Raw genomic sequence first — 18,773 nt, 5'->3', positions numbered from 1 at the left:
CCATTGGATTTGCAAGCCTGAAAATAACCCTCTGACAGTGAAACCCAACCCGGGGCTCAGACTGGCCACAGAGACACTGTGTGTGTCCCCAGACCCCAAGTGTGGGGCATCCCGGCAGCACAGGAGGGAGCCACTGCTGCAACAGGGTGAGAGTGGGCTGGGAAACAGCCCCACAGCTACTGGAATGGGACAGCTGTGTCCTCCAGCTGCAGGACACCCAGCTGGAAAGGGAGTTCTGGTGACCCACATCACACTGCAGGAATGGGGACAAGGAGCTGATGGGCACCACAGAGCATCCTTGTCCCTGGGGTCAGGTCTGTGGTGTTGTCCCCATGCCAACTGGGGACCCACCAGGATGCCCAGTAACCCCCAACAGGGGCATGGTGCCCATGTGGCAACCAGTGGGTAGAACCAAGGCAGAAAGTCCATCCTGCTGGGGGGCGTCCCCAGGGAGGACATCAGCACCACTCTTCCATCACCACTCCAATGTATTCCAATGGGGTATCAAGGCAGTGCTCCAGAACTCCCAGCCTCACAGTTTGCCATACAAGCACATAAAGCCACCCCAGCCCCCAAAGAAACAAGGAACAAACAGCTGTCAGGCATAGGAAAGCCTTCAGCTGCTTTCTCTACCTGTGCTGAGGGCATGGCGTGGCTCTTCACCTCGCAAAGGAAGCTGCAGCTGTGACATCTGAGGCACAAAGCCTGGAACTGTGGATGGCTGCCCCTCTCTGGACAGGAAAGTGTCCCAGCAGGCTGTCCCTGGCTGTCAGTGTCCAGCAGAGCCCTGTGAGGTCCCTGGGTACAGGGTTCAGATTTCGGGAGATGGGCACCCAATGTCAGGGTAAAAATAGAGGTGAGGAAAGGGAATCTGCTGAGTAATGGGAGCAGGGGGACATGGGGTGGGGGGCAGGCACTGGGGGTCAAGGCAACCCCTTTCCCTGCAGGTGGGACCCCCAGGGACACTATTCTCTGCTCTGACATTAATCTCTCCAACGAGTGAAGCAGAATCAGCATCCACACCTCAGAGCTGCGTGAGTTTGGCACTCATACATCTCATTTTTCAAGTTCAGCTCAGTGAAAGGCTTCAGAATGTGTTTAATAACGGGAGAAGATGTGCACATATCTGTATCTGGAGGGAGGGGTCTCCCAGCAGCCCTGGGGACACAGTGCCGCCACCACACCCCCATTGGCAGCGGGTGCATCCTGCTCCCCTCTTGCTCCTGGAGGCTGCTGTGCAGTATTAATGGCTCGTGATTCATCAGCAGCAAGCTGGAGATGACAGACACATGCACGCACCCTGTGGCTCTGCAACGCGCACGTCCACATGCAGGGACACAGATCCAGAGGATCTCAATTCCCCAGACATCACGGCAGGGGTTATATGGGGCTGCAGTGTGGATTTATCCCCATAGTGGTGCCAGACGTGAGAGCTCAGCATCGCCCCATCCCACCCAGCACCAACCAGTTGTGCTCTGGATCACCAGGAACACACAGGGGTTACCAAAGGTGTGACCTGTCAGGTGAACCCAGCTCTCAACCTGCAGACAAACCTGGGGGGCAAAGCCTTGCACACAGTGGGGTGTTGAGTGGTGGCTCTCTGTCCCCAGACCCCAATTTCCCTCTTGTTCCTTGCTTCTCCCATCCCTCCCATGCAAACTCCCAGGGTGCGCCTGCTCTAATTGCTTCCCACCTCCTGCAGGCTTTGAAAGATGAAAAGCCCTCACCAGGATAACGTGTTGAGCACTCATGGGTTATTAATGGCGAGCCATCATTATTTTACCTTTCAAGCACCCGGGTGACAGCGATGTGGGAAGGGGCTGGGGAGGAGGAAGAAGCACAAACCCACTGCAGCTTTCCCCTCCATCCCCTCCCATAGGGCCCTCACTGCCGTGCTCCACTGGGAGGTTGGGCAGATTGATGGCAAGGGAGCAGTGAGAAAACAGCACAGCAGATGTGTGCAGCCCACGGGGCTCAGCCTGCGGCAGGGGGGCCCAGCAGGGACACGCACCCCCAGCAGCACCCAGCCCAGACTGATGTCCCAACATACCACACTGCACCCAACCACCATCAGTCATCATCCCCAAAGAGCTGAGAACAGACAGCGTCATGTCAATGAGGATGAGGAGGGCAACATGGGATCTCCATACTGAGCACCAAAGGTGGAGGCTGGGACGCTATGGGACATGGATGGAAGGACTGGTGTACCCCCCTATCCCCCAGGGATACACACACCATGGGTGACACAGAGTGGCCCCACGGCGCCAGGGGACGCGCTCATTTTCAAAGTGTTTTTTATTGGCATAAATAATTCATACACTGTCACCTCACCAAACACTGCACGACAAACCACAGGGACATAGGGCTCACCACTCTGCAGTCACGGAGGGTCGCACTCAGTCAGACAGCAGAAATTATAAATACTTTCTTAAAGTGTAGAAAACGTTATAAATGTTACTGTACAAATTTACATCAGGGAGCTCCATCGCGCCTTTCTCAGATTTTACTCTTTTTTTCTTCTTTTTTTGTTTGTATGTGTGTTTTTCATTTATTTATCCCCCCTCCCCCCCACCGGAAACAATTGCTCTTTTCCAGTGACAAGAGTTTTTGCAACAACAACAACAAAATATATATTATATATTTATGTATATATTTATAAAAAGGAAACAGAAGGAGGAGAAGGGAAATGAAAAGCAGCTCATTCTGCAACGGTCAGAACTAACACGGAGAAAACAAAGCAGCCACCGAGTTCGGTTTGAAACTGTACAGGATTTCGAGCTCTTTAGATATGTATATATCTATATACATACATATGGAGATATGTATATATATTTATATATACCTTATGTACAGGAGAATGTAACAGCGCGCTTTATAGAGAACAAAAATCAAGAAGGCTGGCAAAGCTTCCCAGAAAAAAAAAAACAACACCACTTGCAAAACAAAAATAAGTTAAAATAAGTTAAATAAGTTAAAATAAATAAACCTAGGAACAATGCAGGCGATGGGTACCACCCAATGGTGGCCAAGCACTGCCTGGTTGAGCAACCCAACGGCACACGCAGTGTTTGGGGCCATGCAGGGGCTGAGGATGCGCTGTGGGATGGTGGGAGCTGCTCTCAATGTGCTCCCAAACCCATCCCTGCTCTGCCTACTGCACCTCCAAACCCCATTGGGTGGACGCCCATTGGCAGGCATTGTGCAGAGCAGCTCCCACCTTCTCTCCATGTAATGGCCTGAGAAATTTAAAACAAAAACAAACAAACAAAACACCCCAAAAAAACCCAAAGAATGGGGAAAAATAAATATATCTTTTAATAATTAAGACTTTCATAAATAAGAAGGCATGATGCAAATAGCATGGCTGTACCAACAGCCACTGCTGCGCTGAACAGAAGGGAGGGAGCTGCTTGTCTGGGCGTGTGGATGGTGAATATAGGGCAGGTCTTTCTGTTGGTGCTGTTGTGTAACAGCCCCCATGGATGGAGACGTTCCTGGGAGGAAAATAGGGCAGAAAGAGCAGTGGGGTGGTCAGGCTGGGCACACTTGCTGGTCATAGCTTTACCCAGCTCCGTTTGGATGGCCAAGGGGCAGCATGGAGATGTGTGTTGCTTCAACAGGGACTGGAGCAATGGAATGCCCCAACCAACAGTGCTCATCTGATGGACATCTACCAACAGCTGGAGGGACCCCATAAGGAGTGGTCAGTAATAGGCAAGGTTTTCAAGGTTGATGTACCCCATTGCAAACCTGCACAGCATCTCTCAGGTTTTTCCACTCTATTGTTGGGCACAGCCTCCGTCTTTCCAACTCACGCCTAGAGGGCTCACATCTCCTTGGAAAACAAAACCAGGAGCCATGCATTGCTCCTGCATCAGTCACTCAACATGGGCTCAGTGCCATCACAGCGTGTAGGAAAATTCAACTTGAAGTGTTGAAATGTCCATGCGTTGGGTGTCTCTCCTGTCCATCTCAGGGGTGCACAGAGTGCTCAGGGCTCAGCCCACTGGGACAGGACCCACAGACCCCTTGATGAAGGCATTGGTAAGAATTCAGACAGGCTCTGAGGTTTAGTGCAACGTTTATGGCACACGCAGAGAGGATGGAGCGAGAATTGTTCAGGTGGGGAGAACAGGCAGCAGAAAACAAGGCTGGGGTAGGACAGGGCACTGGGGTGTGTTGGGGAGGGCAGGGGATGAGAAACTCCATCCTTTGTGCAAACATCCAGGAGGAAACCACGTGGCACTGAAACCACCCTAAAAGCACCAGCCTGAGCCTTGTCCAAAGAAACTTCTTCCCAGGACGTTCCTAGGAAGGACCTTCAGGATCTTTGCTCATGTAACGATCTGCCCAGTGCTTAGCAGAGGGCTTTAACCTTCATTCATTTTGGCTAAAGTGGTTCAGACACCAACAGTTTGAGACATACAAGGCTGATCACTTTGCAATGTCTCTGAGTTCAAGCCAACTTACGGCACGGCTGAATTATTTAGGACAGCTCCTGACCAGCAATTATGTTCAATAAGATCCTGAAAACACAGTTTTCTCCCCACTGTTGCAATGACAGCTCATGTAGAATGGGCTCGGGGAGGGAAATGCCAGCAAAAGGTGCTCGGATGGCAGCACCAAAGCACAGCACATTGGCTCTGGCTGTGGGTGCATGGGATGGCTATGGGGCTGGGAGGGGGGCACCGGCTCTGTACAACCAGAGACTGCTCCCCTTGCTCCATCCACCAGTCCTAAAACCCAACACAGCCTCTGGCATCTGACAAACAGACATCAGTACCCCACAGATGTAACCGGAGGGAGAGAAGGGGAAACAGGAGATGGAAGGGGTGGCAGATGAGCTACGTGCCAGGCACAGGGATGAGCCACTGGGGCCATGGAGCTGGGCCCTGCAAAGGGACAGCCTGGGGAGGACCTGGGCACAGCCAGGAGCACAGAGCCACTTGTGAAAGGTCACCATTGCCGTGGTGAGGGGCTGAGGAGCTGACACTGTGGGTGCATTTCCCTGTGGGGAGCAGCTAATAGTGGCAGCACAAACCCACAGATCAGCAGCATTCCCCCTTAGTTTTCTACCTTTAAAATAAAAACACTAGGAAATTAAATAAAATCCCCTAGAATGAAAAAAAGCAAGCCCCAGAGGAGTGCTGTAAGCACTGACCATACTGATTGGGATCAGAGAAGCCCTGGGGTTGAACAGCAGCCACCTGTCCTTGCACATCATGGGACCAGCAGCCCCACAGCCCCATGTGCACATGGCCCCTGCTGTCTGCCTGCCACCACGGTGTCCCCACGCATCTCTGGCCATCAGCTCCTCTTCAGTGCAGGGAGATGCTGTGGTAGTCCCATCCCGTCCCAGTCCATCCCACAGTGCCTACCACTCTTCCCTTCTTGGCACATGAAGGAGAGCAGCGAGGAAGAGGAGAAATGCAGGGGAGGAAGGCACCATCCCTCAGCTCCTCTGGTCACAGCCTGGAAAGGAGATAAGACGGCAGAGTCAACATGGGATACTGTGTCCAGCAGTACTGGGGTCCTGCAAAAGGGTCCCTAAACATGCATCCAGCAGCAGGAAACCAAGGGGGCTTTTGTCTCCTGTCCTCATGCCCTTCATGTAGGAATGCTTTGGATCCAACCACAGCAATGCCCAGACCCCCAACCAGCAGTTACACAGTCCACTACTTTGGGGTTCAGCAACCTTCAGCTTTCCTTGCAGAGCCATCCTGGTGCCTGCTCAGAGCACAGATTGGCAATTAGCTCCTATCCTGATTAATGACGGCTCAAATTCCAGGTGATTTAGGGGACATCTGACCACTGGCTGCACAATGTTCCCAGGAGCACTGAGCACACGGGAACATGGAGGTGTTACAGAGTCGCCCCTACCTTGGAGCACAGCTAGGGAAGGAAGGTTTGGGTATCAGGGACTTACTCTGCTGACTTCCAGAAGTGCCCGGGGTGGGAAAGGCGACGGTTGCGCTTTGGCAGTTTCTCCAGCATGTCCATGAGCTTGGTGAAGGTGGGTCGCTCCTCCTGCTCGTAGGCCCAGCAGAAGAGTAGGATGTCCTGCAGCCACACACAGTGAGAGGTGAGCACAAGGACGTGGTCCCATAACCACTGCCCATACACCACACAGTCACCCCACATCCCCTATAGGGAGCCTTATCTCCACCCCACACCCCCTGTAAAAAATCCATCTCCATCCCACATTCTCTATAGGGAACCCCATACCCACCCCACATGGCCCCAGCAGGGAGCCCTATCTCCATCCTATACCCCATGAAAGTTACATGTTCAGCATCAAGACCAAGCCCAACCCTTTGCCCAACAACATTCCCCATTCCCCCCACACCTCTCCCCCCCGCAATGGGTCAGCCTGCCCCATGGCACCTACCGAGATCTCCTTGCCCATCCCAATCTGGCTGAGGTTGGGCTTCATCCCTCGCCCAACCTGCCATATTATCGCCTCCGCTGGTTGTGTCTTGAAGGGCCATTCCCGTGCGTGCAGCTCATACCAGATGGTGCTGGGGAGACAGCAGGATCAGGACAAAGGTCATCCCAAGTGTGGACACCCAAATGTCACCCTAACATCTCCCTACTCCAAACGAGATTCCTGAGATGCTTCCCCTTGCATCCATCTGAGGCACCACCTGTCACAGGTGTTCAGCCCTGCCCACACACATTTGCTCCATGCTTATACCATCTACCCTGACAGGGCATAACTGTGCATATGTGTTGTGCAGGACAGCAGTGTGGGGACCACATGCTTTGCCTTCTGCTGCAGGCACACACCAAGATGTTCGGTGGGGAACAGGCGGACACAATGCAGAAAAGACTAAGCCTGAGTAACTGTCTGAGCTTGATCAGATCCCCTAATTACTTCTTTTTTTTTCCTGTGCTGACGTTCTGCCTTGGGGGAGGGAAGATCCAAACTCTTTCAGCTTTAATTACTGCAGTTTTGATGGAAATATCACTTCGGATAACAGCTTCACGTAAACTAATCACTGCAGCCCGCAGCCTTTAAGGTGTGCACGATAAGATTAATCCACTGGATAAAAACCACAGCCCTACACCCGCCTCGAGAAAGGTTTGATCGGGGCGTGATGGGACTCCTGTCACAAAGGATGCTTTCTACTAGATAAATAGCAGGAGCGATGAGGCTGTCGGCTGAGCGGTCCCACTGAAGGAGACTCATCAATTCTCCCCTTCTCAGCCTTTTGGCATCTCCTCCTCTGCTCAGCCCCCAGTGACAGCCACGGCTGCTCAGACCATCTGCAGGCACCCAGCAGAGAGGATGGGAGAGTTATGGGGATTTGTGGGCCAGTATCTGCATCCCACAGCATCCTCATCCCATTGCATCTTCATCCCACTGCATCCCTATCCCACTGCATCTTTCCACCACATGCCCATCTCACTGCATCCTCATCCCTCTACATCATCTCACCATAATCATATTCCACTGTTTCTATCCCATGAACTCCTCATCCCATTGCATCATCTCAACATGACCCCAATCCACTGCATCCCCATCCTAAGACATCTTCAACCCACTGCATCATCCCCCCCACATCTCCATCCCACTAAGCCTCCATCCAATTGCTTCACACCACCATGTTCTCATCCTATCCCATCTTCATCCCACTTCCAGCTGCTTTCCCATCACTATCCGTGCTAAGAAGAGATTCCCACATTCACTCTTGTCTGTGACACAGGAGGGCTTGGAGGATATTTACTCAAATTCTTTTGAAGCAGGTTTATGCCTCAGCGATGGCAGCAGCCCCACCAGACACCCACCACACCACAGAGACTCACCCCAGTGCAAAGACATCCGAGTGCTTGGAGAAGGGCAACTTGTCCTCCTCAGTGTCAGGTGAGAGCTGGCGGATGATCTCAGGGGCCAGGTGGCACAGCCAGCCATTCTGGATCCGCAGTTTGTTCTCCCTCCTGCAGGCACAGAGAGCTGAGAACATGGTGTACTCCAACTCAGCTCACCCTATCATGGCCCAGCAATCAGTGTTTTTAGGTGTTTGATCCCATCCAGTCCATCATTTCCCTACATCCTCAAGGTCCCCCCAGTCGGTATAAACACACAGGGATGACTTGGCCAACAGCTGAGGATGATGCTGGTGCCTTCCTCCTCTCTTCCTCCCTCAGGAGCTTGGATGCACTGATGGCACAACTTGCTCTCTCCTGCTCCTTCCAGAGCTGTTTGATCAAACCAACGCTTCACCAGGTAACAGAGCTCCCCTCTACCTGCTCTCTTGTATGTCTTGTATGTCCTGGGGTCAGCGCACATGGTGGCTGATGGAGCCCTGGACTCAGTCAATGCCCCAGCAATACTTCAACCTGCAGAGAAGGCTGAACTCCAGAGCAATCCCAAATTTGGCTAAACTATGGCACTTTCACAACTTCATATCCAGCCCAGGCACATCACAGAACAAGAGAGCAGCAGTGAGAGCAGAAGAGCTCTTCAGGCCACTCCAAACCACCTCTAATTACAGAGCAGCCCTATCAAGCCCTGCAGTATTTAAATACATGAAAAATAAATACATGGAGCAGCCCTATCAAGCTGTGCAACATTTAAATATGGGAAAAATAAATATCTGGAGCAGCCCTACCAAGTCCTGCAACGTTTAAGTATAGGAAAAATAAATATCTAGAGCAGCCCTACCAAGTCCCACAGTGTTTAAGTACAGGAAAAATAAATATGATTTCACCAGGATAAGGTGCCAGGTAACGAGTTCTCTGCAGAGCATGCTTTAGGTTTGATAGCCATCTCATTTTTCAGCAGAGTGTTTGTATCAGTGCACCAAGTGCTTTCAGGAACTCAAGGCAATCTTGTGCTAGGAGGATGAGGAGGATTTTTAAGTGATGGCATTCTTAAACTCTGTCGAGAACAGGCCAGGTTGTTGTTCTCATTCACATCTGTGCATAAAGTAATGTCACTATACTTAGCCTGACCTGCCAGTATTTGCTTCCATCTCTACACAGTTGAGAGACACCATAACCACCAATAACAACTTAACCTGAACAAGAAGATCAGATCTGCAAGCACTTTCTGCTTCAAAAGTGCCATGGTGAACAACAGGTTCAAACCCCAACAGGAGATGTGTGTGGGGCCAACAGCCAAGGGCAGCCACCCCAAAAGCCCTTTGGACAGGAACTTCTGCATTGTCCTCATTTTTCTAGCAGAACACCCATCACTTCTAGAAGACCTGGTATGTCTGGACAGCTCCACGTGTCGTCTATCCTCTACTGAGCAATCTCCTTGGCTTTACCACTCAAGTGGCATCCTGACCTTGAGCATCATCCCATTTCATTGGGAACTCATTGTGGAAATAGGGTAAGGCCAGGCATGGAACATCCCCACCCAGTAATGCACTCAGGCCCATTCAGAACACCGGCTGCTTTCTTCTACTGCAGCATTCCCAAAAGTTTTGCCTGTGGCAAAATTTGTCTGTTTTTGCCCAAATCCAGTACACAAAGCCACCAGGAAACTGCAAGGGCAGGACCAAAGTCCCACCATCCACGAAATCCCACCATGTGCAGTTGGTGGGAACAAATGGAAGCCAAGAGGAGCAGCAGCACTTTTTTGCTGTTGCTCAGATAAAACCTTAATTCTTTTTGTCCTCTTTCATTCCCCCTCACTCTAGTTTTGCTTTTCTCCCCTGAACGGCTGAAACTCTCTATGCTGCTGAGCCTACAGCCTGCAGCCCTCCCAAAACACTGGCAAAAAACAGATTTAGTAAAGGAAATCTACCAAATGCGCCTTATTTCAAACCCAAAGAGACACCAATAAGTTGCAAAGCTGTAAATGTCCCGAGCTTGGCTCTCTGCTTGCTGCGCTCATTTAGGCACAGGCACCACAGCCAGATGTCTGCAGCAACCCAAAGGTCAGCATACAGCCCCACTCAGCAGCCAGGGAGCTCAGGATGGAGCAGATGCTGGTGGATTTTAGGGATACTGCTGGAGGATGGCTGAAGCAGAGCCAAAAGACACTCCAAGCCCCCTTGTCCTCATGCCCACCAAGGCTACCAGGGCCAAGTACATGCACAAAAGAGCTTTTGGGGTTCCTTCCCCATGCCCTCAGCTCTAGGACCAGGGATGAAGCCTGTGTTTCCATTGCATCATGTCCTACCTGCCTGCCTGGAGAACTCCCGAGATGCTGAAGAGACCGAAGTCCGTGATCACAACCTTCCCATTGTCATAGAAAACATTTTTGGACTTGAGATCTTTGTGGAGGATCCCTTTGGCATGCAGGTACCCCATGCCCTAAGGTGGAGGAGAGAGAAAAAACAAAGCTGACAAAGCACACAGAAACAGGAGAATGGCAAAAAAGGGGCAACCTCGCCAATGATTGCTGATTGATTATGCTGAGAAACAGCAAAGCTGCCCTGAAATCCTCTGCTGAGAAACACTGATGTTAATGGTTTTGCCTTCTCTATCGGGGTTGAGAACAGAAGGGGAACAAGTCAGAGCTCTCCATCCCACTACTACATTCACTGCTGGAGCCATCGGGGCTTCCCACATGCATCCCTGCACAGTGAGCTGGAAAGCAGAGCCCGGCAGGAGCCCTGCCTTAATGCCTTCCCCTAGGAAAAGAGATTTGGCAGTTAATTAAAATGATTGCTAATGATGCAAAAAGAAGGCCATGGGTGGGAAATCCAAACTCGCCTGCACCAGGCTCATAGAGCATCGTTTGATGGAGCTGCCTGTGGGCAGATCCACTGCTCACTGAGATATTCATTGGGCTGCAGCAAGGCCCACGGTGCTGTCTCAGTTTTCATCCTCATAAGCAGAGTAAGGAAACTTCTTCTAGAGGGGGGACCAGAGGGTAAATGCTCAATGGGCCAGCAAGCTGTTGCTTGAGAGCAATTATCCATTGCCCATCACCAGCATGGGGAGATTGAAGTGGGTTTCCACCATCCCAGCTCTGAGCACTTCCTACAGACACAGATGCCCCAGGTGCCAGAGCCAAATTAATTAGGGGTCTCCAAGCCCCAGCACATAGAACAGTGCTAAGGTTTAAAATCTGCTGTAAAATACCACTATTGCCTTCGCACATCGTGTTCTTCATGCAGTAGATGTGTGGTTACTGTAAATACTGTCCAGTGATTTGGGGTTGTCGACCACACCACATGTAGCTTGTGAAGGCAGCTCATCCCAAAGTCCACAGCACACTAAAATCTGTGTACACAGCAGAATGAATGGAGTTGCTCCTGAACCCTAAGAAGAGGATGCATCCCCATGGACTTTCTTCCCAGAGATAATTGGGAACAGGTTGGATTGTCGAGCTGGAATGCAGGGGCGCCAGCAGTGTGATAGGAGAGGATGCTTGCCAAAGGGGCTGTGGAAGCTGCCATCCAGACTGAGGCTTGTCCATCCTCCAGACATGCCACCAAGCCTCTCACAATGGCTCTGCAATGTGGGGCCCGGGGAGGCTGGGGAGCAGGCTGCAGGACAGAAGCACAGTGCAGCCCTTGCTGAAGGCACTCCTGAAGCAGCAACCAGTCCTCCAGATGAGCCACAGCCTCCACAGGGGATGCCACAGATCCCACATATCCACCAATTCCAGGCCTGAAGATGAGCCGAGCCAACAAGCCCAGCTCAGTGTCACCTTCCTTTGCTCCAATGTACACGAAAATCCAGCTCCCTCTGCCGGCTTTGCTCCTAAAACAAATTAACTTTCAGCTCCAGAGGATCACAGTGGAACAAGAGCCCTTGCACCCAGCAATCCCATAAGCTTCAAGGATCTCCTGACTCATGCAGGGAATCAAAGGATAAAGCCATACAAGTGCAGGGTTGTGGGGCTGAAGCTCCTCACGTGGTCCAAGTAGCACCTCCTCTGGATGCTCCCCAGCCAGTTAGCCTCTTCTAATAGTACCTTCACTGCACCCCACATGCACTGAGGGCAGCCCCACATCCACTGCCTGTTGTGGGCTGCAGGAACCTATCGAGAGTTCCATGTCTCCAATACATTCCTAACACAGCCAACTCCCAGGTGCTCCTGCAGACCCTGACCAGCACAAGGAGACATGACTGATACTGGAAAAGGGTTGACCTGAGCCATTAGCACCCGCTGTGAGCATCTGGAAGGCAAAAACATGTGTGATGCCTGTGACATTTGCTCAGCAGGAAAAAGTCATCTTTTCAAAACTGAAAATACAAGATCAGGGAAACAGACATTAGACACACTGACTTAAGGCTGGAGCTTGCAAGGAGGTGACACCACTGCGGCCAAATACACCATGAAGGATCATGGCCCACCCATAGTTGCTTATATGGACTCAGCCCTTGGGATTTGCTGGAGGTGCTGCCCAGCCTTGATCTGCTGGGGTAGGACCCATGTCTGGTGCTTTAGGTACCAGGTGTTTTGTGTTAAACTTGAGGGATCCCATAGAACTCTCCTTGTTGCTGATCTACAGCTGAGCTGTGGTGTCCATAGGACCTTACTGCTGTCCATGAGGGTGCTAAGTGCCACTTTGCACAACACTCTCAGACACTGGGTTTGGATTATGAGTGCTGTGTGGAGCCAGGACTTGAACTTGATGATCCTTGTGGGTTCCTTCCAACTTGGGATGTTTTGGGATTCCAGGATTTCATGGCCTCTTCCCTGTTACAGGCAGGGGACAGAAGGTCCCATTTGCAGTGTTCACTTGGGGTGGGTCAAAGAGCTCAAAGCCAGAGATGCTGCTGGTCCCAGCACCCTGTGCAGCTCCGCTAGGTGCCCATGGCAGACAGCAGCATCCCACCTAACCACACCATACCTTCACAATCTCCTGCGCTATCTGCCTCGTCTTGTTGACATCCAGGACGATTTTGGCGTCTCTCACCACCGAGTAGAGAGTCCGTCCTTTACACAAGCTGGAAGGACAGGAAAAGGGAGAAGCTGACAAACCCCCGCTGAGCAAAAACCCCCTAATAACAACAACATTGGGAGGGGTTACAAATTGCTGCCAGAGGTTTGGCTGCATCTGGAGGTCCCCATCCCCAGGTCCCAGCTGGACCTCACCCTGAAAGCTTTATTTTGTGCCCACATCTGCTCCCACCTCTTCCCCCATAGGATACAATGCTCAACATGAGTCAAAAGAGGAAAGATGGGGAGAAAGGGGGGAAAAAAACACACACACACACACAAAAAACCCCAATGCACTGTACAATGTCTTCCAATTTTCCTTCTTGTACCAATTACAGTAAAATCTATTTACAGAGCCTTAATTACCAAAGGCAGCTGTAGGGGGAGGGGAGGTGCACATAAACCAATTAAAAATATATTGACATTTGAATATCATAATGGAAGACGTGGGTGGATGCTGCCTTGACTCCCGCCCACCAAAAAAAAGGGCTTTTTTAGCTCCTCTGCATCCACCCACGCTCATTATAGGCAACCTTTGAAAGAAGGGACTAGATACCTGTGCCTGGGAAATAAGGCACCAGGCAAGGTACGCCTCTGGTTAGATAGGCTGTAAGCACAGCCGCTCATTGATCTGATTCTCGTTATCAAATGTGAAGACACAGGTTTTCACTCCCATTCTCCAGTCCACTGCCAGCCTTTGGGATGCAAACCACAAGGATATGTCTGGATGCCCACAAATATCTACCAAAATTTGGGGCTCACCTCCAGAGTGGGGAGGAAAGCTGGGCTCCCACAGTGCTTTTGACATTTGAATGGGCTGTGGTTCCAAACGGGATCATAGCCCCCTGCCCCATAGCCAAGAGTGGCTCACAGGCACCATTTCCAGGTGAGGCAGCTAATCAGGAATGGGAGAGATCCAAAACTTCCAAACTTTGGGCAGGGCAACAGCATCCCTCAAAGCACCTCACTGCTGTTGAGTTGGAAGGCAGCAGCACCAGCCCTGCCTGGGGCCACTCTGTCTCCTTCCACCCAAATCAGCCACTTTATCTGCTGGAATGGTTTGGCCGCAGTTACAGACAAATATGAGCTTTTCTGAAGTGCTCTCAGACTGCTTGGAAATAAGTGATAAAGGAAATCTCTGTCCTTGGCTTTCTGCAGCTGGAATTAAAAGGGTGCAAAACTGTAACAGATGTTAACTCTCCTTCCATCATGAAGGCTTTTTTGCACTGGTTTGCAAAATGGACCTATGGAGCTTAAGGCTACAGAATGCAATAGGCTTTCTGCCCCTCACACACACACAGCCCAGTTCTCCATGATCCTGAGCAAAAGCTGATTTCCCTCCGGAGCAAACAGTTACCAAAAGTTCCTTGTGGGTTGGATTAGTCATGAATCAACATTACAAATTAAATGAAGAGCTTAATTCTGGGAAAGGGCCTGATTTCAGCCCTGGATTGAGTTATGATCAGCTGCTTTCCTGGGAAAAGGGCTGATTGGGAGAAAAAAACCCCTCCAATTTCTACATCTCTCAATGACAGTGAAAACCCACATCCCATTTCCAATGAAATTCCCATCTCTTTCATTTACAGGTAGGGAGAATTAATTGAACAAGGTATTGGCCACACATGGAACAAGCTCGGTGCAAGGACAGCAATTGCCAGTGGGACATGGCATGGCAGAGAAGAGACACACCACCAGCTCTCCTCCAGCCCCAAGAATACATCTCCATGACTCATTCCTCACATTCCCCCGATGAATAACTCTGACTTAATTGCGAGAGATGCCAGTGCAGCCACAAAGCCCTGTTTGCACCTATTATGCAGCACCTGAGCCTATTGAACTGACACCTGCAGAACCTTTTCATGGCAGCTCTCAGTAATTCAGGCCCTTCTCATCCCTTGCCTTACCTTTCTGCTTGGAGAAGTCATTTCTGAAAGGCTGTGGGCCGACGGCTCTGCGTATGGTGCGTGACACCACAGCGTGACACTGGGGACAATGGCACCTGAGCTGCGCTTTCACATTTGGATTCTAGCTCATCCATATCTGAAGAGCACATCCCTAAACAAGCATTCATCTCTTACACCTGAACCTCTCTACGTGCACCCATCAGCAAAGCAGGCAAGGTGGTGACATGAGACCGAACGCAACCACAGCCAGCAGGGAGATGCTCAGTGACACCAACCCATGGTCCCTTGGCCCTCATATCAACCCTAAATGTCCCCTTGCAGCCTCCTCAGCCTCAGGACAGCCTGGCCCCATCCCACTGCAGGTGCTCACTATTCAAAATGAGTTTCTGAAGTGTTCAGCCAAGCAAACCAAATCCCAAATTGCTTTATAAACATGCTGCATTTCACCAGTGTGGGCTGGAGACATCAGCAATGGGAGCAAAGCCAAAGCGACTTGCAGAGGAATGATTCAGGAGGGATGAGCCAAGGAAAGTAGGAGCAGTGCTTCTCGGTATTTTTCTCATTTGATGTGGAAGCAGCTTCATCCTCCTCGCAATATTGATGGTCATCAGCTCGATAGGGTCTAAGACCTGAGTCCGCTCCTGCTCACTCATGCTGGAATAAATTCAGTGCCAATGGCACCTCAGTGGCTGCGCTCGGGTCGTGATGCCATTACTTTAGTGGGATTTTTGTGCTTTCCTTCACTCTGCCCAACCATCCGCACAAATGTCACAGGGGCCCATTAAATGAGATCGCTTTGAACACCCCAAAGTGATAAATGCCAGACCCCAGGAAGCTCATTGCTCGCTGCTCAATTGATTTATGGGAAGTGGACGGGATGCCATAGTGATGGCCAGCATCCTATACCCAGGGGAGAGACAAGAGGAGAGAGTGGGAATTAATAACGAGTGCTAGAAGTAATAGAAGACTGAGAAATCCCAATGTCACTGGGACACACCACAGCTCTCCCCTTAGCCACACACACCCAATGCCCTAAATCCAAGCATAGACACGTTCCTGCCCTAGGAGTACATTTATTTCATTTCCTGCCCTGCTGCTATGTCCTCTGGGAGCCGCCTTTCCTCTCCGCACCCATTGTTTTGCCAAATTCTGTGAGTTCTCTTTCCTCCTGGGGACTGGAGGCACGCAAACACTCCTTGCAGCCAAAACAAAGCATCAGCCCTAACCACTGCAAGAGCCCTCCTGCATATCAGTATCCTCCCAAGCCCAGACCCTCCTGGAGCATCACTTGGTGGGGGGAAAATCCCCAGGACAAAACCCAGCTCCTATGTGAATCCTACTAGGACAGCACAGCTGGGCTCTCCTTGGCTTTATCAGTCAGGAAACACTTGTTTCCACACTAACACCTCCCAGAGCTCTGGCAGCAAGGAGCCAGCCACAAGCAGCTTGGCTGCAGCCCCACAGCCAAAGTGCCCCAGCACACTTTGTGCAGAGCAAAGTTAGAAGGGAGCTGTGAAGGTGCACTGTTGTGCTCATCCCCGATTGCATCCTCCCTACTGTCCTGGGATGGAAGCAACAGACACAGCTGTATTTTCCTCCTCAGTGCTACAGAGTAAGGCTGGGGGAGGGGGAGGAGGAGGAGGAGGAGGGAGAGCAGCCTCCCCGCAAAGTGCCTCGGAGCCCATCAGGCCTTGGGAAGCAGCCAGTTATTTAGAAAAAGCAAACTCCATGCATTTTTATTTCAAGGAGATAGTGGCGGAGGAGACAAGCTCTGCTACAGCTGCTTGCAAAGCAGCTCCAAGGCAGGGAAATGCAAAGCAGCCCCTGTCCCCAGTGGCTCATCTGTGGCAAACAAGTGGTCCCTGAGTGCCGCATCTCTCATTCCAGCACAAAGCACCACAGACACCACACCAGTGCCTATCCCATCCCCAATCCCTCCCCTCTCTGGGTATTTCAGTCTCTCCTAGCACTGCCATTGAGCTTCACTGTCTGCAGGCAGAAGATATATGCTCACTTAATGTATATATTAATACACATATTGACTTTCCCTTTGTCAGTCGTTATCAAGATTTATCCAACCTGATGGCCTCTTATTGATTGAGAAGAAGTGTATTCCCACGGGTCAATCCATTCTGAACCATCCAGTGGCAAGAAGTCAATACCTATTTATTATATGATCTACGAGCTTCATTACTCTAAATGCTATGGAAAGCGAAAGGTGGCAGAAGCCAGAGGAGAAAAACAACAGAAAAGGGAAGGAGGCAGTTTGCCAAAGCTGGTGTTGGGGAACTCAAGTGGGGGGAGGTTCATGGGAGGCAAAACCTTACACCCGAGAGAGAGAACCCCGTCCTTCACATCCCATTAAATATGCATCCCCCAGCTCCCTAAGCATTAAGGTCTACAAGCCCCAAATCCTGTGCAGCTGAGCCGGGATGTAAATGTCAGGAGGAGAAGAGCTTCCCTTATTCCCTTACTGCAGAATTATTGGGTCTTTGAGTGCAGAGTTCCTAGGTGCCGTGTTGCTGCCCCTTTGTCCCCACAGCCCATCCAGTCATTGTGACCACAAATCCTTTCCTTCTTCCTTTCATTCCTTTTCTATTTGGTCCCAGACCAAGCAGGGTTCAGTGCATCCCTGTTCTCACCCCATCTCCAGATGCTTTCAGTCTAACTGTACATCCTCAGCACCCATAGGGACCAGCTACAGGATATGCTGGAGATGCTCCACCTGCAGCAGAAGAACTCAGAGTTCCTCTGTTGAAAGGCACCTTCAACAAATTAATCTTCCTTACAAACTCTTATCAGGTTAAATCATAATGTTCTTCAGCCACCTACTTGGTGTCCCAAGAAACCCCACGTACCGAACTGCTCAGCCCCACCCCTGCAGTCAGAATGGGTCCATAAGCTCTGAAACGCGGGTTCTCACTCCCTGCTTTGCAGCCAGCCAAGGGCTGCGAGGCTGCTTCCCACAGCTCCACACTCATCTTGCAGCACTACGGCTCCCATCACTCGTGTTCAAGACTAATTAAGATGAATGTTAACTGTCCCCACCGCTCATTACCCAAGAGAAAATCCATTAGCAACTCTAGCGGAGCCACCACCGTGCAAACCACCACTGAATTCCCACCAGCAGCTGAATCTCTCCCTTCTCCTGACATTCAAGGATACATCTCAGGGCTGGAGCTGCAGTTTCCCCACCACTCCCAGCATCCCAGACAACTATCAGCACCCTGGACAACTCCTCGTATTCTGGACCACTTCTAATCCGGTTCACATCACATCATCCTCGTCTCTGCAGTGCCCAGCCATCATCTCTGCCCTTCACCATGACAGAAGAGACTCCAAGGTTGTGTTATCTGTTATACCTTCTATTCCGGCAAACAGCACCGGATAAGGAGGCATTCATGAAGCAGAGATCATTAGGGCTGCGAGCATGCAACACTCAGAGATGCTACAAGCCCAAGCTGTATTTCAGGTAATCATTTAACACAGTACTTAGACCTTACAAAGGACCGAGTGCAGGTGGGGAAGAAAAGAAAGCTGAGCGGTGTGCTTTTCAGCCCTAGTATTAATGCATCAAGCCACTGCAGTGCACATATTTATTTTGTCAAACTGTCAAAAACGGCACCTGAGTGGTTTTATATAAAGAGGTATTAGGATAGAAAACACTTCAGAGCTAAAATATACATACATAGATATATAACACTCCGTTTCTGAGACTGAATAGGACTGAAAAGCCCAGCAAAGGGCTTGCTGCTTTAATACAGCAACACAGACTTTCTGGAAATTCAACTTAACCATGGGAAAACTTCTCTGAGTGGCACCACAGCAAGCCCTGCAGCAGCACACGTAGGCTGGAGGTGAGGGAAATAGCTGAATATTCAGAGAGAAATGTATTTTACATGCTGTCAGGTTAGGCCTCGGTGAGCAGGAGACAAGGGGTAATTCAAAACATTTCTCCAGCAATGCCTCCGTGTCTGTGCCAAAGGTGGCACCTCCCTCCCCTGGCCCCATCCCAAGCT

The 18,773-nt window shown here is 50.7% G+C and overlaps 1 protein-coding gene across 4 annotated transcripts in view; it reads right to left on the bottom strand.

Annotated features, from left to right (window-relative positions):
* Nucleotides 1–2,277: 2,277 nt before the first annotated feature.
* KSR2 (kinase suppressor of ras 2) overlaps nt 2,278–18,773 on the bottom strand; it is a 48,650-nt gene continuing 32,154 nt past the window's right edge. For 3 of the 4 annotated variants that reach the window (XM_085508781.1, XM_085508779.1, XM_085508782.1), the window contains 6 exons: nt 12,762–12,858; nt 10,133–10,266; nt 7,807–7,938; nt 6,389–6,518; nt 5,927–6,060; nt 2,278–5,472 (listed from right to left, as the gene is read on the bottom strand). In XM_085508781.1, coding sequence (XP_085364907.1) covers nt 5,466–5,472; nt 5,927–6,060; nt 6,389–6,518; nt 7,807–7,938; nt 10,133–10,266; nt 12,762–12,858 — 634 coding nt within the window. In that variant the 3' untranslated portion in view covers nt 2,278–5,465. Of the gene's footprint in view, nt 5,473–5,922; nt 6,061–6,388; nt 6,519–7,806; nt 7,939–10,132; nt 10,267–12,761; nt 12,859–18,773 lie in introns of those variants that run through there. The other variant, XM_085508780.1, reaches the window with a different exon arrangement.

The sequence above is a fragment of the Coturnix japonica genome, chromosome 9, assembly GCF_054131305.1.
Source record: "Coturnix japonica strain WE chromosome 9, WE-NBRP24, whole genome shotgun sequence".
Classification (NCBI taxonomy): Eukaryota; Metazoa; Chordata; class Aves; order Galliformes; family Phasianidae; genus Coturnix; species Coturnix japonica.
The sequence above is the reverse complement of the archived record's forward strand: the minus strand, read 5'-3'. Positions and strand labels throughout refer to the sequence as shown.